The 20,206-nt window shown below is 44.0% G+C and overlaps 1 protein-coding gene across 3 annotated transcripts; it reads left to right on the forward strand.

Annotated features, from left to right (window-relative positions):
* Nucleotides 1–5,531: 5,531 nt before the first annotated feature.
* LOC125510004 (uncharacterized) lies at nucleotides 5,532–9,680 on the forward strand. 3 transcript variants are annotated; one of them, XM_087521330.1, is made up of 4 exons: nucleotides 5,532–6,160; nucleotides 6,844–6,965; nucleotides 7,852–8,113; nucleotides 9,332–9,680. In XM_087521330.1, exons 1-3 carry the CDS (start codon nucleotides 5,884–5,886, stop codon nucleotides 8,074–8,076), a joined length of 624 nt encoding a protein of 207 aa, XP_087377456.1. In that variant the 5' UTR covers nucleotides 5,532–5,883; the 3' UTR covers nucleotides 8,077–8,113; nucleotides 9,332–9,680. The 3 variants fall into 3 exon arrangements, with proteins under 3 accessions (XP_087377456.1, XP_087377457.1, XP_048531047.2); XM_087521331.1 differs by having other exon boundaries at nucleotides 5,533–6,160; nucleotides 9,371–9,680; XM_048675090.2 differs by having other exon boundaries at nucleotides 5,534–6,160; nucleotides 9,358–9,680.
* Nucleotides 9,681–20,206: the final 10,526 nt, after the last annotated feature.

The following is a 20,206-nucleotide window of genomic DNA, read 5'->3' on the forward strand; positions in this document are numbered from 1 at the left end:
ATACTATACATACATGTTATACATGTTGTGACTAAAGTCGGGTCGGCTCGTTGAGTACCCGCAAGTGATTTCGATGTTGGGGGTTGAAGGGGCAGGTGGTTCCACCCAGGTAGTGGTGGGCCTAGGTTCCCGACGGCCCCCGACTGTTACTTTGAGGCGGAGCGACAGGGCAGGCGGAGACCACCTAGGTGAGAGGTGGGCCTGGCCCAGGTCGGCGTCCGCGATTATGTCAAAATAACACGTTTAACGAGATCTGGGTATTTGATCTGAGTCTGGCCACTGGCTTATACGCACTAACCAACTACGCTGGAACAATTATGGGCACTCGACGTCGTGGTATTAGCCGAAGCCTTCGTGACATCAGCGACTAAGCGGCGCACGCCGGGTTGGACCGCGTAACGCAACTTCCTTCGTAATGGAGGTTGCTAGGTCTGCTCTCCGGCCGCCCTCGCAATGTGCAGGTGTGCAATGGGCGATGGGCCCAGACCCCTGCGCCATAGGATTTAGACCGGTGTGCTGACCTCTCTGTTGTGCCTAGGTAGGGTTGCGACGTGTTGATCTTCCGAGGCCGGGCATGACCCAGAAAAGTGTGTCCGGACAAAGGGGATCAAGCATGTTGGGAAGTGTGGTGCACCCCTGCAGGGAAGTTAATCTATTCGAATAGCCGTGATCTTCGGTAACAGGACGACTTGGAGTTGTACCTTGACCTTATCACAACTAGAACCAGATACTTAATAAAACACACCATTCCAAGTGCCAGATACAACCGGTGATCACTCTCTCACAGGGCGACGAGGAGAGGATCGCCGGGTAGGATTATGCTATGCGATGATACTTGGTTAACTTATCATCTACTCTCTTCTTCTACTGCAAGATGGAGGCTACAAGAAGCATAGTCTTTGATAGGACTAGCTATCCCCCTCTTATTCTGGCATTCTGCAGTTTAGTCCACCGATATTGCCCCTTTACACGGATACCCATGCATGTGTAGTGTAGATCCTTGCTCGCGAGTACTTTGGATGAGTACTCACGGTTGCTTTTCTCCCTCTTTCCACCCTTTCCATTTCTTCCTGGTTGTCGCAACCAGATGCTGGAGCCCAGGAGCCAGACGCCACCGTCGACGACGACTCCTACTACACCGGAGGTGCCTACTACTATGTTCAGGCCGCTGACGACGCCCAGGAGTAGTGTAGGAGGATCCCAGGCGGGAGGCCTACGCCTCTTTCGATCTGTATCCCAGTTTGTGCTAGCCTTCTTAAGGAAAACTTGTTTAACTTATGTCTGTACTCAGATATTATTGCTTCCGCCGACTCTTGTGTATTTGAGCTTATGTATTCGAGCCCTCGAGGCCCCTGGCTTGTAATATAAAGCTTGTATTATTTTATTTTGTGTCTAGAGTTGTTTTGTGATATCTTCCCGTGAGTCCTTGATCTTGGTCGTACACATTTGCGTGCATGATTAGTGTATGAACAAATCGGGGGCGTCTCAAGTTGGTATCAGAGCCAACTGCCTATAGGAATCCCCCTTCCACAATCCTTGGCCGAAGTTGAGTCTAGTCAATGAAAGCTGTTTTACTAACATGGCTGTGCGTCCCATGGGCCCACATCGCCATTGGGTGGTATTAGTATCTTTTACTCCTCGTCTATACTCTGGGATCACTACAAGAAATATGTCAACTAGTGACCTTCTGTCAGTGACCCTGAAAGAATTGGTCATAGATCTATGACCATTTGAGACCAATTGGTCAAAAGCTGTTCGGGGGGCTCCAAACCCTAAACCATTGCGACCATTTTGGTCAGAAAGGTCGTAATTTCCTTACACGAAATGGTCATAAAGCAGACAACACTAGTCCGCTGCCTTATTTCTAGCTGATCATGACCAATATAGATGGTCATAACCTTGTAAATTGTGGTGGATTGGTATGACTTGGTGCCACCTCATCAGTTTTGCCTATGTGTCATGTCCATGTGTCAATTTTTGCCCTAGGTTGTGAAGCAACCTATATTTCTGTCATTCCCAAAATTTCCAAAAGAATCTCATAAATTCTTTGGGTCATATCTTCATCAAATATGTAAAAATCCTTCCTTGCCTAGTTCAAAACTAATTCAACAATATTCATTTTCCTATTCTGTTCACAAAAACACTTTATGAAGGAAGTGCTATTTATATATTCTTGATTGCCCTCGGAATTTTTGGGCACTCTTTCCTATCCAAATCATTACCGCATGACAAAATCCAGCTCCATTTTCCTAGCAAATCTTCCTCGGCAAATTTGCAAAGTTTTTGTCCACCTAGAAGCATTGTGAAGGAAGTACCTTTTTATATATCTAAATGACATGAAATTTATACAGTTCCTTCATATGCCCAAATTATCACCCTCCTCCAAATTTCAGCTCAGTAAAATCATCTATGTCAGCCCAGGTTCAATTTATATTTTATGGCCAAATTGGCACGTTGCAAAGCAAGTGTTATCTACACCCCTCCTATTACCCTCAAACTTTTTGCGCACTCTTCCATACCCAAATCATTGCCACATGATAATATTCAGCTCAATTTTCCTAGTAAATCTTTCTCAGGAAATTTCCAAAGTTTCTACCTCGGGAGAAGCTTTGTGAAGTAAGTACTAGCTAGGATTACCGAAATGATCTGAAAATTTACCAGCACATGACCATACCTATGTAACTTACCTACACCAATTTTGAGCTCATTTCATTTATCCAATCTCTCTCACTAGTTTTCCCAAGTTTCTGTCCATAGAAGAGCATTGTGAAGGAAGTACTACTTTGGCATGTTCAAATGGTATCAGTTTTCCACAATGCTTTCCTTTGCCCAAATAACCATCCTCCACCAAATTTCAGCTCAATCCATTCATTATTTTGAGCCTAGCTTCAACATTCATATTTTTGTCCAGCGTGGTACTTTGCAAAGCAAGTACCACCTAGGATCCTCCTTTTGAGCTAAAAATTTGTGAAGACATTCTCCTTAGTAGATGATCACCCTCAGCCAAAACTCATGCCCATTGGCCATGTGCATTTCCCGTAACGCTAATCAAACGCTTGGCTGCTAATTCATCTTTGAGCATAGGTCAGTCTCCTCGTGAGATTTTTCTGTTGTAATTTTCTTCCTAGCACCTACCTGGGGACTGCCCAACCCACTAGACATGCCTAGGCCTCCCAGAACGCATGTCAATGCCAAGCTCACGCGATGACCACACGGTGGGCATGCGAGTTTACACGCTTTGGAGTTGGGGCCCTGGGCCACATCCAAACCTCGACGTATCGCCACCAAACCATGTATTTATGATTAAATAGATACTTATGTAACTAGAAATGATTTTTTGAAAAAATAAAGAGCAAACAATAAGGTAGATGCAGTTCAAAATTGACCCGCTTCCTACTGAATCGGCAGAAATTTGTCTTTTTCACAAGTGGTGGATCAAAACTTTTGACACCAAAACATTTTGTCAATTATGCATTAAACATGGCCTAATATTTTATAAAAATGATTTGGTCCAATTTTGCAACAAATATATGGTAGGTCCTTCACAAAAAGAACTCAATTCGGGCACTCGGAAAATGGAAAATGAATTTTCCGTGCAAAGAAAATAAAAAGTCCCTTAGGCAACATTGTTTGGAATTCCAATATGCACCCTTGTGTACAATATGAGATCATTTGAACAAACTATGCCATGAATGTGGCCATAAGATTGATCATTTGGCTTGAAAGCCATGAATCTTCACACATGATAGCTCATTTCTGAGAACACTTTTTTAAAATAATTGTCGTATTACAAGTTTATTATTTTTCCTGGTAACTTTGCCACATATAATGACACAATGCGAAGGTTTTCCAATTTTTTGATTTTTTTTGAATTTTTTATATCCGTTTCAAAATGCGGTCAAAACAGCGGGAATGACCGTTCCTAGCTAGTGGTTGAATCTTGGAATTTTTTTGATGTTTCTCTGATTAAATAGATACTTATGTACCCATAAATGATTTTTGGAAAAAATAAAGAGCAAACTACAAGACAGCTACAGTTCAAATTTGACACGCTTCCAGCTGAATCGGCGGAAATTTGTCTTTTTCACGGGAGGTGGATCAAAATTTTTTACACCCAACCATTTTGTCAATTGTGCATTAAATATGTCCTAGTATTTTATAAAATTGATTTGGTCCAATTTTTCAATAATTATTTGGGAGGTCCTTCACAAAGAAACCATCTTTTGGGCACTCGAAAAATGGAAAATGGTTTTTTCGTCCAAAGAAAATGAAAACTTCCTTAGGCAACATTGTTTGCCATTCCAATATGCACCCTTGTGCACAATATGAGATCATTTGAACAAACTATGCCATGAATGTGGCCATAAGATTGATCATTTGGCTTGAAAGCAACTGATCTCCACGCGTGATAGCTCGTTTTTGAGAACACTTTTTAAAAATAATTTCCGTATTACAAGTTTGTTATTTTTCCTCGGAACTTGACCACATATAAGGACACAATGCGAAGGTTTCCCAATTTTTTGATTTTTTTGAATTTTTTATGCCCGTTTCAAAATGCGGTCAAAACGGCGGGAATGACCGTTCCTAGCTAGTGGTTGAATCTTGCAATTTTTTTGGTGTTTCTATGATTAAATAGATACTTATGTACCTAGAAATGATTTTTGGAAAAAATAAAGAGCAAACTATAAGGCGGCAACAGTTCAAATTTGACCCGCTTCCAGCTGAATCGGCGAAAATTTGTCTTTTTCATGAGAGGTGGATGAAAACTTTTTACACCCAACCATTTGGTCAATTGTGCATTAAACATGGCCTAGTATTTTAGAAAAATGATTTGGTCCAATTTTGCAAAAATTATTTGGGAGGTCCTTCACAAAAAACCTCCTTTTGGGCACTCGAAAAATGGAAAATGGTTTTTTCATCCAAAGAAAATGAAAACTTCCTTAGGCAACATTATTTGCCATTCCAAGATGCATCCTCGTAGACATATAACCACACAATGCGAAGGTTTTTCATTTTTTTGTGAATTTCCTATGCCGATTTCAAAATGTGATCAAATTTGCCCGCATGACCCTTTTTAGTTAGGTGGTTAATAATGCAAAACTATTGGTTTGTCTATGATGAAATAGCTACTTTTGTATCTAAAATGATTTTTTTAGAAAATAAATAGCAAACTATAAGATACCTGTAGTTCAAATTTGACTCGTTTCTTGCCGAGTTGGCTGTTTCTCAAGATACCTAGAAAGATCGAAAATGCAATCAAATTGATGATCATCCATGAAAGGTCGTCTAACTTAAGTGAAAATTTTAGTGATGCCATTTTGCAAAATATTTTTGGTAGGTGCCTCACAAACCTCCCTTGTTTTTAACACTAAGAAGAGTAATTTTTAATAGCTCATTTTCGAACCAATCAGGATGCAGCACACGGATCACCCCACTGTATTCGATCTGAGCCGTCCGCCTCCTACTGATCCAGCGTCTCTCCCTTTCTCCCTCGACCCCCTCCTTCCCGAGAAACCCTAGGTCAAGCGTTGCCGTCTCCATCTCCCCGATCCAGACCCCTCCCCCGCCGCCCCTCTCCTCGATCCAGATACCTCCTCCTCCGATGCCCTCCCCTCCGCTCCATCCTCCCCCTCATCGACCGCGCGCACGTCCCACACATCGACCGCACCCTCCCACCCACACATCGCCGCCGCCACCCACCATCCCGCCTGACCTCGCCGGCGCCACCCCCCGCCTCGTCTGACCTCGTCGCCGTTCGCCGCTCCCGGTCTCTTCCCCCCCACACTCGCCGCCCCCTCCCTCTCCTCCTCCCATCAGAAGAGAAGAGGGATCTCGCGCGGATCACACCACGGCGTCGATCTGGACTTCCGTCTGCACGAGGGGATGCGTGGAGCAGGAGGGGTGGCTATGGTGCTCGCATCGGGCTCCGGCAGCGGCGGCGGGGGGAGCGACTTCTTCGTTATGGTGATAGGCTCCGACTTTGCGGTGGACGCTGGCGCGGCGCTCCTCGCCTCCCCTGTCGACCGCAAGGAGTTGCACAACTGCGTCCACGACCTCGGCGACGACTTCTCCGACCTCGAGGAGCTCCAGGTGGTCCGCGTGCAGGGCGTGGACAGATCCGACCGGCCCGTCGTCCGTGTCGTCGGCAAGTTCTTCCCCGGTGCGCCAAACCCCCTCCCGTTGCTTTCCGTCCTATCCTCATCCTGGGATTTATCGGGTGGTGGTTGGGGATTGCTGGTGCGCGTCATTCCATGAATTCTTTGCTGTTAGCTCATAGCTGCATTCCTTGAGTTGGTATGAAGTGGAAAATGCATGCTATACTTAGGATTTCAGCATATCTATGTCTCAGCAATTAGCTAATTCTACTTTGTTGGAGATGCACCTTTCATGATTGTTCATCTGGATAGTAATCTGCTTTGTCTGTGGCTTCTTTGCTAGTGGTACCATGCCCTATTGGTCTAGTTTCAGGTTTCATGACAGATTCATTTTGTACTACTTATTTCTCATAATCAGTTGGCAACATACCATTTTGTAAGGAAGCTAGCACAACAGTTTGTATGTTACTTCTTTGCTGGTACTGGATGATTCCTTTCCATGTCATATTGGTCTGACTTCCCGTTGGATAACCAACTCACTCTCCTGCCATGCTCGCTGCTGCTATTTAGATTGAGAGAGAGGGGTGCTGATTAGTGTAGTTTGTGATTGAGAGAATGATTGCTGCTGCTATTTGTGCTTACTGATTGATTATACACTGATTGACATGCTGCTATTTCTACTTGTTGATGTTATTGTTGCCATCCGACGCATATTGTTGTGATCCGTAGCTTACTGCCTTGCCTGCAGGTGTCGTGCTGGCGACCGGGTTCGGAGCACTTGGATCGAAGGTGGCTGAGCACTGGTACGAGGTCTACAAGGTGGACAAGCAGGGGGCCAACCTCTGGTTCATCTACTTGTGGGAGGACAAGGTGTCTTCTGGCTCTGAATGTTAGGATGGTCAATGTAATAGTCCAGTCTATAGTGTAAGGTTTTGGATTGGAAACTCAGTGTGAAGTTTGGCTCTTAGGCTTGCTTTTGCTGCCATTTTTTTTATTGATGAATGCATTACCTTTTCCTGATTGATCCAAAATGTCATCTTATCTCTAGCGCAATGGGAGTTAAAATGTTTGTTCAGACAATATAGTTTATGTTATGATAATCATTGTATTGTTTGTACTATGGAATTTTCATTCTGTAATGGGACTGAAGTTTAGCTCTTTGGCTTGCTTTTTCTGTGCCCTAGAGACGAATACAGCGGCCCTAGAATAATACCTGCCGCTTTATTAGCACTTCCAAGTAAGCGCCGCTCTCACTGTTGCCATCTACAAGTTGATGAGTGTATAGCAGCATCATGTGTAATTAGGAGTAGGACATGGTCCTCTTGCTTGTGCTACACAAGGATTTGTACTGCATTGCTGCTGAAACTGCTGAAACATGATGCTGCGATTGCCATTTTTTTGTCTTAATGCCCATCTGTTGTTATTTGCTTGGGGTGTTTTTCATTAAAATACAAATAGTGGTTGTTCTGAAATTCAAGCTATTGAAGAATGATGATAAAATACTTTTTTAAACAGTGGGCTGTGGCTTAGTGTAATTGATGTACTAGTGCACTGCTTGGCGTAAAATTATAGCAGTACACTTAGATATGCAATGAAATGCTTCTAGTATCTTACACATGTATATTTGACATGAATGTGTATTGCTTGGCTTAAAGTTGCAGCAACCATGTTTTCTGAATAACTATAGTTGCTTTCAAAATCTGCAATTTATTGGTGATGTTACCTTATTATTTGCTCTCTTTAATTGTTTTTGTAGGTCCATGACATCTCGCTGAACCACTACACCTGGCTTGCTCGCCGGCGCGCGCGCGCATGCTTCGATGCGCGGCGCTTCGTCGAGCTGGCCGGACCGCGGCAATCCCCGGAGCTGGAGCGGGAGGAGGCAACGAGATGCTGTTGCTGCGGTTGCGTCCTCGGAGGCAGCAGCTGCCCCTCGCCGACCTTACCAACCTTCGGCGTCTGCCATGAGCTCCGCACATGACCCCTTCTACATCATCCGGGAGGAGATCCAGGGCTTGGTAATCCCCCCATCCCCATCCGCCCTTCCTCCCCTGCGCCCCTTTCTCTTCCTCTAGTTGCAAATTTTCATATGATGCAACTATTTATTTGGCTGCGCTGTGTCTTACTGCCAGCTGAAAACTGCTTCTGTATTTTCTACTCCAGTACTATGGCTGAGGCAGTCACCAGCTTGGTAGGTAGTACTAGCTGCAAAAAATTTATAGGCTTAGTTGCTGTATTGGTTCTGTTGTTGTATGGGGATATATGCATAGATATGTATCATGTGGGTTCCAAGCATGCTTCCGAGAAAAACTAAAATTATATATCCAATTTAAAAGTTGTACATCTGCCGTTCTTGTGGAATGCAAGTTATTTAGGTACTAAGAGTGTGCAGGGCAGGTCATCAAGTGCACGGCTGCTAGTTTGCTTACTAGCTCTGTTCTATTGGGATATGTATATGTATGTGTGGATTTTAAGCATGGTTCCTATAGATGTGATAAGTGCATACCATTGCAACTCCTCTTTGTCTGGTATTATAAGGCCATTTGATTGAATGCCTGAAGTCAATGTGCTTCTAAGTCTCATGTAGTTTCAGAAACAGATGCATTTATCCATTTCTTTGTCTGCTCTTGTGAGCTCTTCCCATTAGGAAACTTGGCTAGCTGCCCATATCATTTGATGAACTATACTATTATCCACTGCTTTTAATCAGCTGATGATGCATATTCAGTTTGGCTGATTTTGTTACATACATACATACATGGCTTTGTTTTGGTCTGGCAACTCAACTGTGATGCCATTGCTGCTGCTCTGTAGAACTTCTGTATGTTTAGAGCATGCATCCTAATTGTCAATCTCGAGAATGCACTTATGTATGTTTTTGATGTCAAACACTTATGCATGACTAATTGTTAAGTTGATACAATTTCTTTAGTAGACAAGCTTGGAAACTTAGACTACAGACTGTTAAATTGCTACTGATTTAGACTACAGAATTTTTAATCTTAGACTACTGGTTTATCTATGTCTCATATAATGGATTTGACCTGTACCATGCATTAGACATGTGTTGATACAATCATATAGCTTATCTGATCAAACAATCTGTTCATGTTATCTTTACCTGCTGCTCTTATACCTTACCAAGACAAAAATAATTCTAACTAGTAGTTTTTTGTTCAGATTCTATATTTATTACTGCTGACATATTGTCATGATTTACTTTTTGTATTGAATAGATCTTTCTGATATTCACATGTTTTAGCGATCAACCATAGCTCTTTCATCAAAGGTGCATGGTGTAACCGAGGACAAGCACTTCATGTCCAACCAAGGTGCATGGTGCTTGCAATTGACGAACAGGAGGTCTATGAAATTTAAAGTTCAAAGCCGGATAGCCCTACTTAGCAAAGAGTCGTCTCTTTTGTTTGACTGTAATAGACTGTAAATATTGTTATATTGTAATAGTAGGCATATTTGGGTTGTAATAGACTATGTACAGATTGTTGTAGACTCAGTTAGTGTTATTTGATGAACTACATTTGTACTGTTCTGTTTGAAATATTGATTATGTATGTGATTTGAAAATGTGTGGAATGGAAACCTGACTTGTGGGACCCACTTATGAGAATAATCTGAGCAATTTTGAATTTTCTGTCAAGTGGGCCTAATGTGTGAGAAGATGACAAATGGGACCAGCCCCAAAATATAATGGCCCAAACAATGTTAAAAGGCCCCGGCCCAGAAATAATTAAAATGCTGAAATGGGCTTGGCCTATGTAACTGGCAGGAAAAAAATACATTTAAAAGGCTGAATTGTTGGGCTAGGCCCATGTAGAAAATCGAATTGGACCGGGCTGATTCTTGTGGCACATCAGATTGCCACGTCGGATGCTTATGTGGCCTGGGGAGGCTGCTAGTGACCAAAACAAAACAATAGGCATATTTTGGTCGTAAACGTCTATGACCTTCTCATAGAGAAGGTCGTTAATTTCAGTTTATGACCGCCAGCTTTTGACCTTCTGTTTTTGGTCACAAAAAGGTCGCAAATGAAAAACAATGACCTTTCAGTGACCAATAGTCAAGGTCACAAGTTGACCTATTTCTTGTAGTGGATTCTGATCTCTCTTCTATTCAGGTTAAAATGAATTACTAACTCTAACTCTAGGTTCTCGTAACTACTTCTTCCCGGAGGGCCCCTTATCACAGATGATCGCCTCCTGCACCGGAAGATTACGAAGATACTCCACGATGTTCTCTCAAGACTTTGTGCTATCACTTTTGCACTTCCCTTCCATCGATAAACCCCTATGGATAATAACATACACTTTCCATTCATACAATCATTCCCCGTTGATTTTGTTATTACAAGATACCCCGAAATTCTCTCTATTGTTCCGAGAATACTTTGTGCATACTGCCTTACAGTTCTTTGCCACGAGATTACCCCTACGGATAATTCCTTGCACTTATCGAATATCCGCTCATCCCCAATTGATTCATGTATTTCACATAAGACTTCGAAATACCATTCGACCTTTCGAAAATCCTCAACAGCCTATTGCTCTTGAAATTCTTGCTTTCTTGCATTAGGATTAATCCCATAAGTCTGGTAATCTTATTGTCATCCTTTGTCATTATCATTTTGAGTCCATTGATTCAATGTGTTGCGAATGCACGCAATCCTCAATCGGACCCTAGAACTCATCCTTCCGCCTCAAACGTCATTTTTAACATGAGCTGGATCTCGCCCAATCAAATTGCCATCAATTGTACCTGACGGTGTCCTGGACTAGGGGGTACTCATCACATCGTCTCCCGATCAGTTGGATTGGGCCGAGGACCCCCATGGCTGCATACTCATGGGCCAGTTCGGACAGTTGCCGCATACAAGGAAGATTTCACAAGACTTGGCGATCAAGACAAGGACTCCACCCCACCGGTGTATTCGGCTAGGACTCTTGTTATCCTAGGCCTCTGGTGCATTATATAAACCGAGGCCAGGCTAGTCGATAGATTATATACAACAATCATACCATAGGCTAGCTTTTAGGGTTTAGCCTCTCCGATCTCGTGGTAGATCAACTCTTGTAATACTCATATCATCAATATCAATCAAGCAGGACATAGGGTTTTACCTCCATCAAGAGGGCCCGAACCTGGGTAAAACATCGTGTCCCCTGCCTCCTATTACCATCCGCCTTAGACGCACAGTTCGGGACCCCCTACCCGAGATCCGCCGGTTTTAACACCGACATTGGTGCTTTCATTGAGAGTTCCGCTGTGTGATCGACAAAAGGATCGATGACTCGCCTGCAGATCAACTGCAACTTCGGCATCTTCGTCACCAGCTCGACTGGTCACCTTGGTTCGACCAAGAACTGCGCCCCGTGTTCGGACAAGGGCCTTCATCAAACATCAACTCCGATCTCTATCAAGATCACGGAGGAATCATCCATGGAGCTCGGGGGCTCAACGTCAACATTGCCCTCAAGCGACCGTGCTGTTTTTCTGGACAGCGAACTCGTATCTGTCGCCACCATCTCCTCGAGTATCGCTTTGACGATCGCTTTGGTGGAATTGTGCAGAATTGAGTCTACAACAACCCTGGAAAATTTCGTCGAGTTCCGATGGAGGAATCTCTGGCAATCCACAATATACCGGAGCCCTGTCAAATCTGGACGGGAATCTGGATGAGTTTAGGGCGTGGTGTCCAACTTCTAGCTCGGACGTCCTTTGAAGATCCAACCGTTGATCGGCTGCAGAATTCCTATATCTACCATCTCTCAAAATTTCATCTCGATCCGACCGTCCAAACTCCGGGAACCTTCTGATTAGTGCATCACTTTTCGGATCTGTTTTCTGCGTGAAAACGAATCCGACCCGAGTTCGTCTTTTTTATGAACGGGATTTCGGACATCCCTTTTGAAGGAAGTTTTGTATGGGGTATTGTGTTTTGTTCCCGATCACATCCCACTAACTTTAAGATCTTTTGAACATGATCTTCAACATCATGCTGGTGTCAAACCAGTCCGGCAATATTACTCCACAGCTGCCGACCTGCGCTAGACACGTCGTCACTTTGTTGAGCCGAGCTCAACTTCTTCGGATCATCATCTCGGCAAGCCGAACAAGAGTACGACATCGCGAAGGATAAATCATCACCAACATCGCCGCCCCACGGATTACACGAAGCGGGCATACCGGCATCGCCGCACGGTCGCTTCATCAAGCCGGCATCGACCACGTCACGACCTGCATCGACAGGGCCGCACTATTGCTTCTTCAAACTGGTGTCCATCACACCGACCTACTTCGACTCATCGGCTGACATCGAGGCTTCGACATCTCGGCTGGACCGGGGGCTTCGCCATCTCTTCATCAACCTACTCCGGACACTTCGGCGTCACTAGCCGACCAGCTCCGTCACGTTAGCTGGGCCGAGGGCTTTGCCTTGGCGAGCCAACCTTTGCCAGCATTGCCATGCCGTCGTTTTATCGCCCATCAGGCAATGGGTGTGCGGAGCGAGTCCCAATTTTGGGAATCACCTTCCTTCAGATTGCTACAACAAATAAACCAGGTGCTATTAATCCCAGTATTTTTTGCTTGTTTGGGTTCATTTTTCCCAAGGAATTATTACTCTGGTTTGTCCATCATATGTACACAGGTCTATCAAATGATGGCCGCATTAACGACAGTCGCATGGTGGTTCGGTCAGTTTCTGTACATAGTCCGGCGAACGCCGCATTCGGAGCTCGGACCGACCTGCGAATTCAGGCTTTGCCACGCCTTTACCGCATCACGCCGACGCCCTGCATCGACATTGACTTCGGTGCCAGGCCATATTTATTTTATTACTCACTTTGCATAAATTATTTATTATGCAACGATTTTTTTAATTATCATTATTACTATTATCTCCGGTTTGCACTATTTTTTGTGCACAGGAAAATGATCCGGGGACTTCGGTGTCACTCTGCCGGTCCGCATTGACCGTGCTATGTCACCACTTCGGCGTGTCGATCTCTCCGCTCCGTCACCTCGGGACCGGCTTGGGGGATGGAACCTTGCCCCGCATCAAGCTCGGACCACGTCATCAATACCGAACACATTAACCAGCTAAGTCGCTTTCATGCTCAAAGCTTTAATTTCTAACCTGTGTTCGGTTCAACCAAGCATTATACTTTTTTGGAAAAAAGTTGCTTGTAAATTTTTTTCCTTGTCCAAACTTTGTTTGTGACACATAAATTCAAATACCCAATTCATTTGGGGGCTTCCTTCATGAAGCTTTTCCCCTTGCATATGATTATAATTGTACGGCTTCGTTCCTTGTTCGTGTATTACGCCACAATATGCACCATATTGACTTAAGCGATTTGCAAGCTGCGTTGCCTCGCTCCTGTGTTTACCCCTACGTTCCCGATTGTTCGGCTAGGGAGTAAAGGGAGCACCTCTGCGATTGTCACGATCGGGTCATCCGAGCCGGACCTCAGACTGGGTGAAGCCGAAAACTAGCGCTCTTATAGTTTTCAATGATGGTCGACACACAATCGAACTCATGAGTACAAAAAATCTATTGCACAAGTCTCATAATAACAATGAGCACCGAAGAAAGGTATCGGTGGGGGTACTATTTTCTTCGAAGATGCTTCTTACACTTCGCAGTAATATAGCATAAGTTCCCTGAGCGCGCTTTGTCTGTTACAACCTTATGGCCTGATTGCCTGGTTATTGGAAACACCGTCGATATTCTCGACAGATGGAGTACATAACACTTTTCGGTCCTTGACCGAAGAGGGAGAAGCCGACGGTCGGTTAAGACGCGTTTAAAGTTCGGTTGAACATAGATATGATATAAGTACTTCGGTACATGCAATCATTCTTTTACCCAAGTCACTTGTGGGCTCTTAAATTTATATGAGCCGTTTTACGATAAGTGTTCTTCTTCTTAGTCGTTGCAAAGTTTTTATTATTATTATTATTATTATTATTATTATTATTATTATTATTATTATTATCTATCACTCCTTTTTTCGACACGAGCGTGTGGTCACTAGCCGGGGAGCCTAATTTCTCTCTCAAAGCTGCTAGAGTTTAGTTTGCTAAACTGGCCTAATGAGAAGTACTCCGCCCTCGGGATAGGAGGTTGAAGCCGTAGTCTGACCCGCTTGAAGTCTTGAGATAGGAGGTATCATGTTAAAGCACGACAGAAGCACTTCTTTTGCTAAGGCCAATTTTCGGATTGGCACCGAACACTTGATCTTGTTCGGACGTCAAGTTTTTACTGACTTTTTTGGTTTTCCAAGCTTTTGGCATTTTAAAACTATTTGTGTGTTTTCAGCACAAGCCTTGCAGTGCAACGCCGGACACCTTTAGAGATTCGGCAAAAACATTCGCGGATATTGCTATATATGCATCGGTTTCGAATTGTGTCTTCGGTCAATAGTTGGGTTGCCCGGCTCCTGCGCTTGCCTCCTACGTTCCGCTTTGTTCGGCTAGGCGTGCAAAGGGAGAACCACTGCGATTGTGCTTCCAGCTCACATGGTTAAGCACCTCAGTGGAGAAAGCCGAAAACTGACTGTCACAATAAGCGTAAACTGGTCAGCAATCCGATGACTGTGTTAAATAACGGGCCATTCATAACAATGGCCGAAGTGTTTACAGCTCGACCTCGACTGTCGCCGAACACTACCGGGGGCTATTAACTGGCCTCTCAAACTAAATCCTCGATACTTTGCTCTTACATCAGAGCTGAGGTTTCATGATCATGCTTAGCATGACAACCCAAAGAAAGGAACCGATAGCGGGACTATTTTCTTTGGAAGACATTTGTTATGTTAAACAGTAATATAACATATCTCTCTGCGTACCTTTGTTTATAAAACCGCATGGCCAGATTGCCTTGTTTGTCGTAAACCTTTGCCCTCATAAAGGCTTTATAAAGTAGGACAAACACTCCTCGGCTACTGGCCAAGGAGGTGGAAGCCGATGGTCGGTCAACAAAGTTTTGTACAATGCGGATCCGAGCATTAATGACGTAAAGTACTTAGATGCATAGAGTCATTACACATAATTTGTGATTTTACTATGGATATCGATTCTTAATTCGGCCACCCTTGCCCGCATTAAGGCTCGGGGGCTACTGGGCTTCGGGCTTATTATTTACAAATATTAAAGGGGCACATCGATCCCCTGATCTGGTGTTGCCACCCGACCAGTGTCTCGGGGGCTACTGCATTGCCTGTTCAATGCAGAAAATTTTAAGTGCAATACAGTTGCCGAGGAGATTTTGATCCACAGGTTGGTCGGCCGCACCCAACCTGAGTCTCGAGGACTAAGCACGCCGCTTTTTGTGTCCCGAAGTATTCTGCTGAGCTAGGACTTGATCCTCAGGCCGATTTTGCAAATCAACCTGAGTCTCAGCGGCTACTGGGATCAGCGGTCTTACATCATCCTTCAGGTGCATCTCCGGTTTTAGACCGATACACACCTTGAGGGCTACTGGCCATATATTTCGGCAGAGAATAAATTGCAATAATAAAAAATACTGACAAAAAATCGGCCCACTGTTGGGGTGGTGCACCACCTCAGAAGCAGACCGGCATAAAGCTCGGGCGCTAGTGGCTGGCTCCATAGAGGGCATTTCCGGCATTAATCTCGGCTAAACTCCTTCAACGTTTTTGAACCAAGGTGATATGACACCTCGGATATAGTCCGGCGTTGGAGCTGGGACACTGTCCGGCGTTGGAGCACGGATATAGTCCGACGTTGGAGCTCGGATACGGTCCGGCGTTGGAGCTCAGATACATTCCAGCGTTGGAGCTTGGAAGCGGTCCGGCATTGGTGCTCGGCCGCAAAAGATACCTTGAATGCAGTCCGGCGTTAGAGCTCAGACGCAAGAGGACACTGCCTCTCGGGAACAACTTCAAACCCAAGGTGTGGCATAGAAATAACCAGGCATTGGTAAAGGCCGGAAACTTAAAGGGGCTCCTCGGATACCCGACGTGTAAACTCGCCGAATGCATTTCGGTGATCCTCAAGATCGAAGATGAGAAGATTTGTTGAACCAGTTTTCAAGACCGTCAACTGAAGATGAAGAACAGTTCGGAAGAATCGAGGAGCGTCCCTAACTTGAAGACCGGTTCAGGGGGCTACTGACGGAGTCCTGGACTAGGGGGTACTCATCACATTGTCTCGCGATCAGTTGGATTAGGCCGAGGACCCCCATGGCCGCATACTCATGGGCCAGTTCGGACAGTTGCCGCATACAAGGAAGATTCCACAAGACTTGGCGATCAAGACAAGGACTCCACCCCACCAGCGTATTCGGCTAGGACTCTTGTTATCCTAGGCCTCTGGTGCATTATATAAACCGAGGCCAGGCTAGTCGATAGATTATATACAACAATCATACCATAGGCTAGCTTTTAGGGTTTAGCCTCTCCGATCTCATGGTAGATCAACTCTTGTAATACTCATATCATCAATATCAATCAAGCAGGACGCAGGGTTTTACCTCCATCAAGAGGGCCCGAACCTGGGTAAAACATCGTGTCCCCTGCCTCCTGTTACCATCCGCCTTAGACGCACAGTTCGGGACCCCCTACCCGAGATCCGCCGGTTTTGACACCGACAGTACCCCTAAGCCTGGTCAGCTTATCCATCCTTAATCAGAGTGTTTGCTTCTGATCCCTTGATTTGGAAATCTTAATTCTTTTGCAATTGAGCTTTGAGTTAGTTAGTTGTTTCTATAATCTGACCTTCTTGCATTCTTTCTTCCTCTGGTTGAGTACCGATGCTCACATCAGATCCCTTGTGGACCACCAGACCCTTTGTCGGATTTTATCCGACCGTGTCCTTCATATTGAATAACCGTGTGAGCCTTTCCATGGGTATATAATGCCTTTGGTAAATTGTATCCTCTGCTTTGTGAACCATGCTCTACTTTCGAGCTTGTATTATTTACTCCGAAGTTTGTGGTATATGTTCGTAATATGCCCTGATGTGTTGAACCTATGCCTTCCCTAATCCGTGTGAACCCGAAAGATTTCACGGGTCATACTTATCTGGTATTGCACCAGGTAAAAATTTCAACAACTAATGTTATTTTCGAAATATGAGAGGTGAATGAAAGGTTATACGTTGAACAAGTGGGATTCGACCTTGAACCCTGTGTTCATGCCCATGGAACCGATGTATACCTTATCACGGAAGCTTCTATTAAAATAATTATCCGCTTGTTATAAGTTCATCTTGTATCCGTGGACGTGGTTCCGACCATGTTTCTCCTTGATTCCATTTCTCGTGCAAGTTTGAGCCCTTGTCTTCTACAGAGCATTACCCTAGTCCAACCTCTACTTTGATCTGTCGTCGAGTATTACCCCCCTGGTATCTCGAGATTATCATGGAACCGCATAACTTCTTATGAGTTCTTCATCAAGAGCTGCATTCTCATTGATTCCAATTTTTCACGGGCTCTGAGTTATTAAACACTCAAAGACACCAATAACTGACTCAAGTCCGCACCGTGATTAATCAGCACTTGGTAACCTTCATTACTTACGAGTTTGAACTCGATCACGTCATTCCTAGCCTGCTTGACTATATCCTTGTCATGCCGATTTTAACTGTGCTACCTGGTCCTTCTTCCCGGAGCAAAAATTTCAATGGAGAGCTAATCTTACGTCGATCTTCCTTGTCATATTAATTGTCCTTGAACAACAAGCTTGATTTCAAGTTTGTGTCGTACCTATGGTTTCAAGAACTTTTCGCTTCATCATTCTGTTGACTTGATGTCATCGCCGATCGGTTACATCTTCTTGAAACCTCTCGACAAATGTGTCGTGATCATGATCAACATTTCGAGGTCTTCCAGGATATCGATTGAATTCATGATGAGAAATACCATCCTTGCCCCTTGATAATTTGGATTATCATCGACAACATTATCACATTCCCTCCAACACAAAACTTGTTCTTGTTTTGTGTTGTACCTTGAGTTCCTTGCTATCCAACTTATGTTATGTTCTACCGTGGAGTATTACCATATTTGATGTCAAGAATGTTGTGAGCATTGCTCCACCTCTTGAGAATTCTTGATATAAGTGATACTTCAACATCACCATTCTTTTCTTGGTCCCCGTGTTGTTCCTAACAGGAATACCGACAAATGGACCAATAATTTTAAAGCTTCTAATAACCTTATTACTTTGAAGTTACTGGTCAACATTTCATTCTTAGACCATTGGTTATCGAATCGCCATTCTAACATTGTTTGTGCTACCTAAGTCCGTATTTCGGGTGCACCTTCAACCAATCTTTAATCATGTATGTTTCCCTCGAGCATACCTCATTATATCATTTGATTTGACAAAAGCTATCTCCTTGTTCACATAATTGTGGAAATCCATATTTTGGAAATCCCAATGAATTGTTGCTGAGTTCATCAGCCACCTCCTTGACCTCTCCTTGGTTAAATGATGAACTCATGATTCAGAACTTGCTTCCATAGTTCATTTCCCAGGAATCTTGCAACTCCATCCTGTCAAATTGTGTTGCACCACTTCCTTCTCAGGCATCATGAGTCTGAGGTATCCCGACACCAATTAGATCCGAATCCCGGTCAGATATGATGGTTGGGACATATTTCCAAGAGTTATAACATTGGTCTTTATATACCGGTAAGGTGATGTCATGCCTAGCACACCTGGCCGGAGGACCTATTGTTATAGTATCCTTTTTAGCAAGCTTAGCGACTCTTCCATGAGGAAATCGTAAGACTTATTTCATAAGTTGTTCCTGATGAATCCTTTGTGTATGCAAAGTCCGACCTTTGCTTGAAGACCATGTCAATGCTATCTCGAAGCATGTATGTGGTACTCCTATCATCAATAAGAACATTTGAAGCACAATGCTAAATTTTCCTTAACTATTATCCAAACACCTTTATATGGGTAATGCCATGAAATTTCTCTCCCCTTAACTAAAGGGTTTTCTAAATTATATCCTGCCACGGATATCATGCTCTGCTTGTCCTTGGGAAGGATATATCCCCGAAATATGTGTTTAAACACATTTTCCTTTCCATTGTTCTGTTTAATCTGATGATCACCTTTTCCTTTCCATTGTTCTGTTTAACCTTATTAGTGATCTATATGATCTAAGCAGTAATATTCTCCTGCTTATGTAAACACCATGGTGTACAACTCGGTCAGTAAGACCCTGTTACTATTGTTGATGATATTTCGGTAACCACCGATGGACGAGAACTTTGCCTATTGGTCCTCCTTGTTTCGACGAGCAGGAAAATGGTTCTCTTCATCCCTCGCCCTCGGTATCGATGTTGTTGCCGGCATAAATGATAGGCTATCCTCTGACATGCCTTCCTTACATGATCACGCAAGACGTCTCCGCCGTTCCTACTTTTAACCCACATGGTGGGCCCATAACCCACAGTTCCACAGGATCGAAACCTAACTCTCGTGTACACCCCCTATTTCCAAAGTTATTCCCCATGCTTGGCTTCGTATGTAGACCATGAGCCACCCTCCTAGTGATCTATTCTGGTATCAGACGCAATACTTTCTCGCGTTGCTCTATACCCCTTCCACGCCTTGTTTCAGGCATCGAACAATTGCCTACCCGCTTGAAACTTCTTATTTACCTTCTTACTTTTCTCTCGATATTTTCTTAAGTTTCAACTCGAGAGTTACTATCGATCACATTCACTAAGTTATAAACCAGATAGCCACCTTGTAGACTTCCGTTCTTCCGGAGCTACCCCTTATCCTTTTCGTAAGTACGATGGAGTTCCCGGAGAAAGGATGCCGACTTCATCAGGATGACCTGAAGTGGAGAAATGAAGACATCAACGTGGTGGATCGACCTCTTTGAGAAGAGCAACGAAGACCGAGAAGAATCGTTAGAATTGCGTAACCTAGTCTTCCCCCCTTACTCTACCTCTTAAATCGCGGGACGAGATTTCTTGTAGTGGAGGAGAATTGTGACACCCGGATAATTATGCTACAGTAATTCCACGCTAATGATGCCACGTCACCTCGGTTACTGTTGTTAATCTCACGTTAGTTCGAAACCGATTCAAATTCAAGTTTGAA

This window comes from Triticum urartu, chromosome 5A (genome assembly GCF_056163025.1).
Source record: "Triticum urartu cultivar PI428250 chromosome 5A, HENAU_Tu73, whole genome shotgun sequence".
Classification (NCBI taxonomy): Eukaryota; Viridiplantae; Streptophyta; class Magnoliopsida; order Poales; family Poaceae; genus Triticum; species Triticum urartu.

Coding starts and splice junctions, on each gene's coding strand:
- LOC125510004 (XM_087521330.1), top strand. CDS start 5,884: ATGCGTGGAGCAGGAGGGGTGGCTATGGTGCTCGCATCGGGCTCCGGC. Junction 6,161..6,843: donor CGTCGGCAAGTTCTTCCCCG/GTGCGCCAAACC, acceptor CCTTGCCTGCAG/GTGTCGTGCTGGCGACCGGG. Junction 6,966..7,851: donor TCTACTTGTGGGAGGACAAG/GTGTCTTCTGGC, acceptor TTGTTTTTGTAG/GTCCATGACATCTCGCTGAA.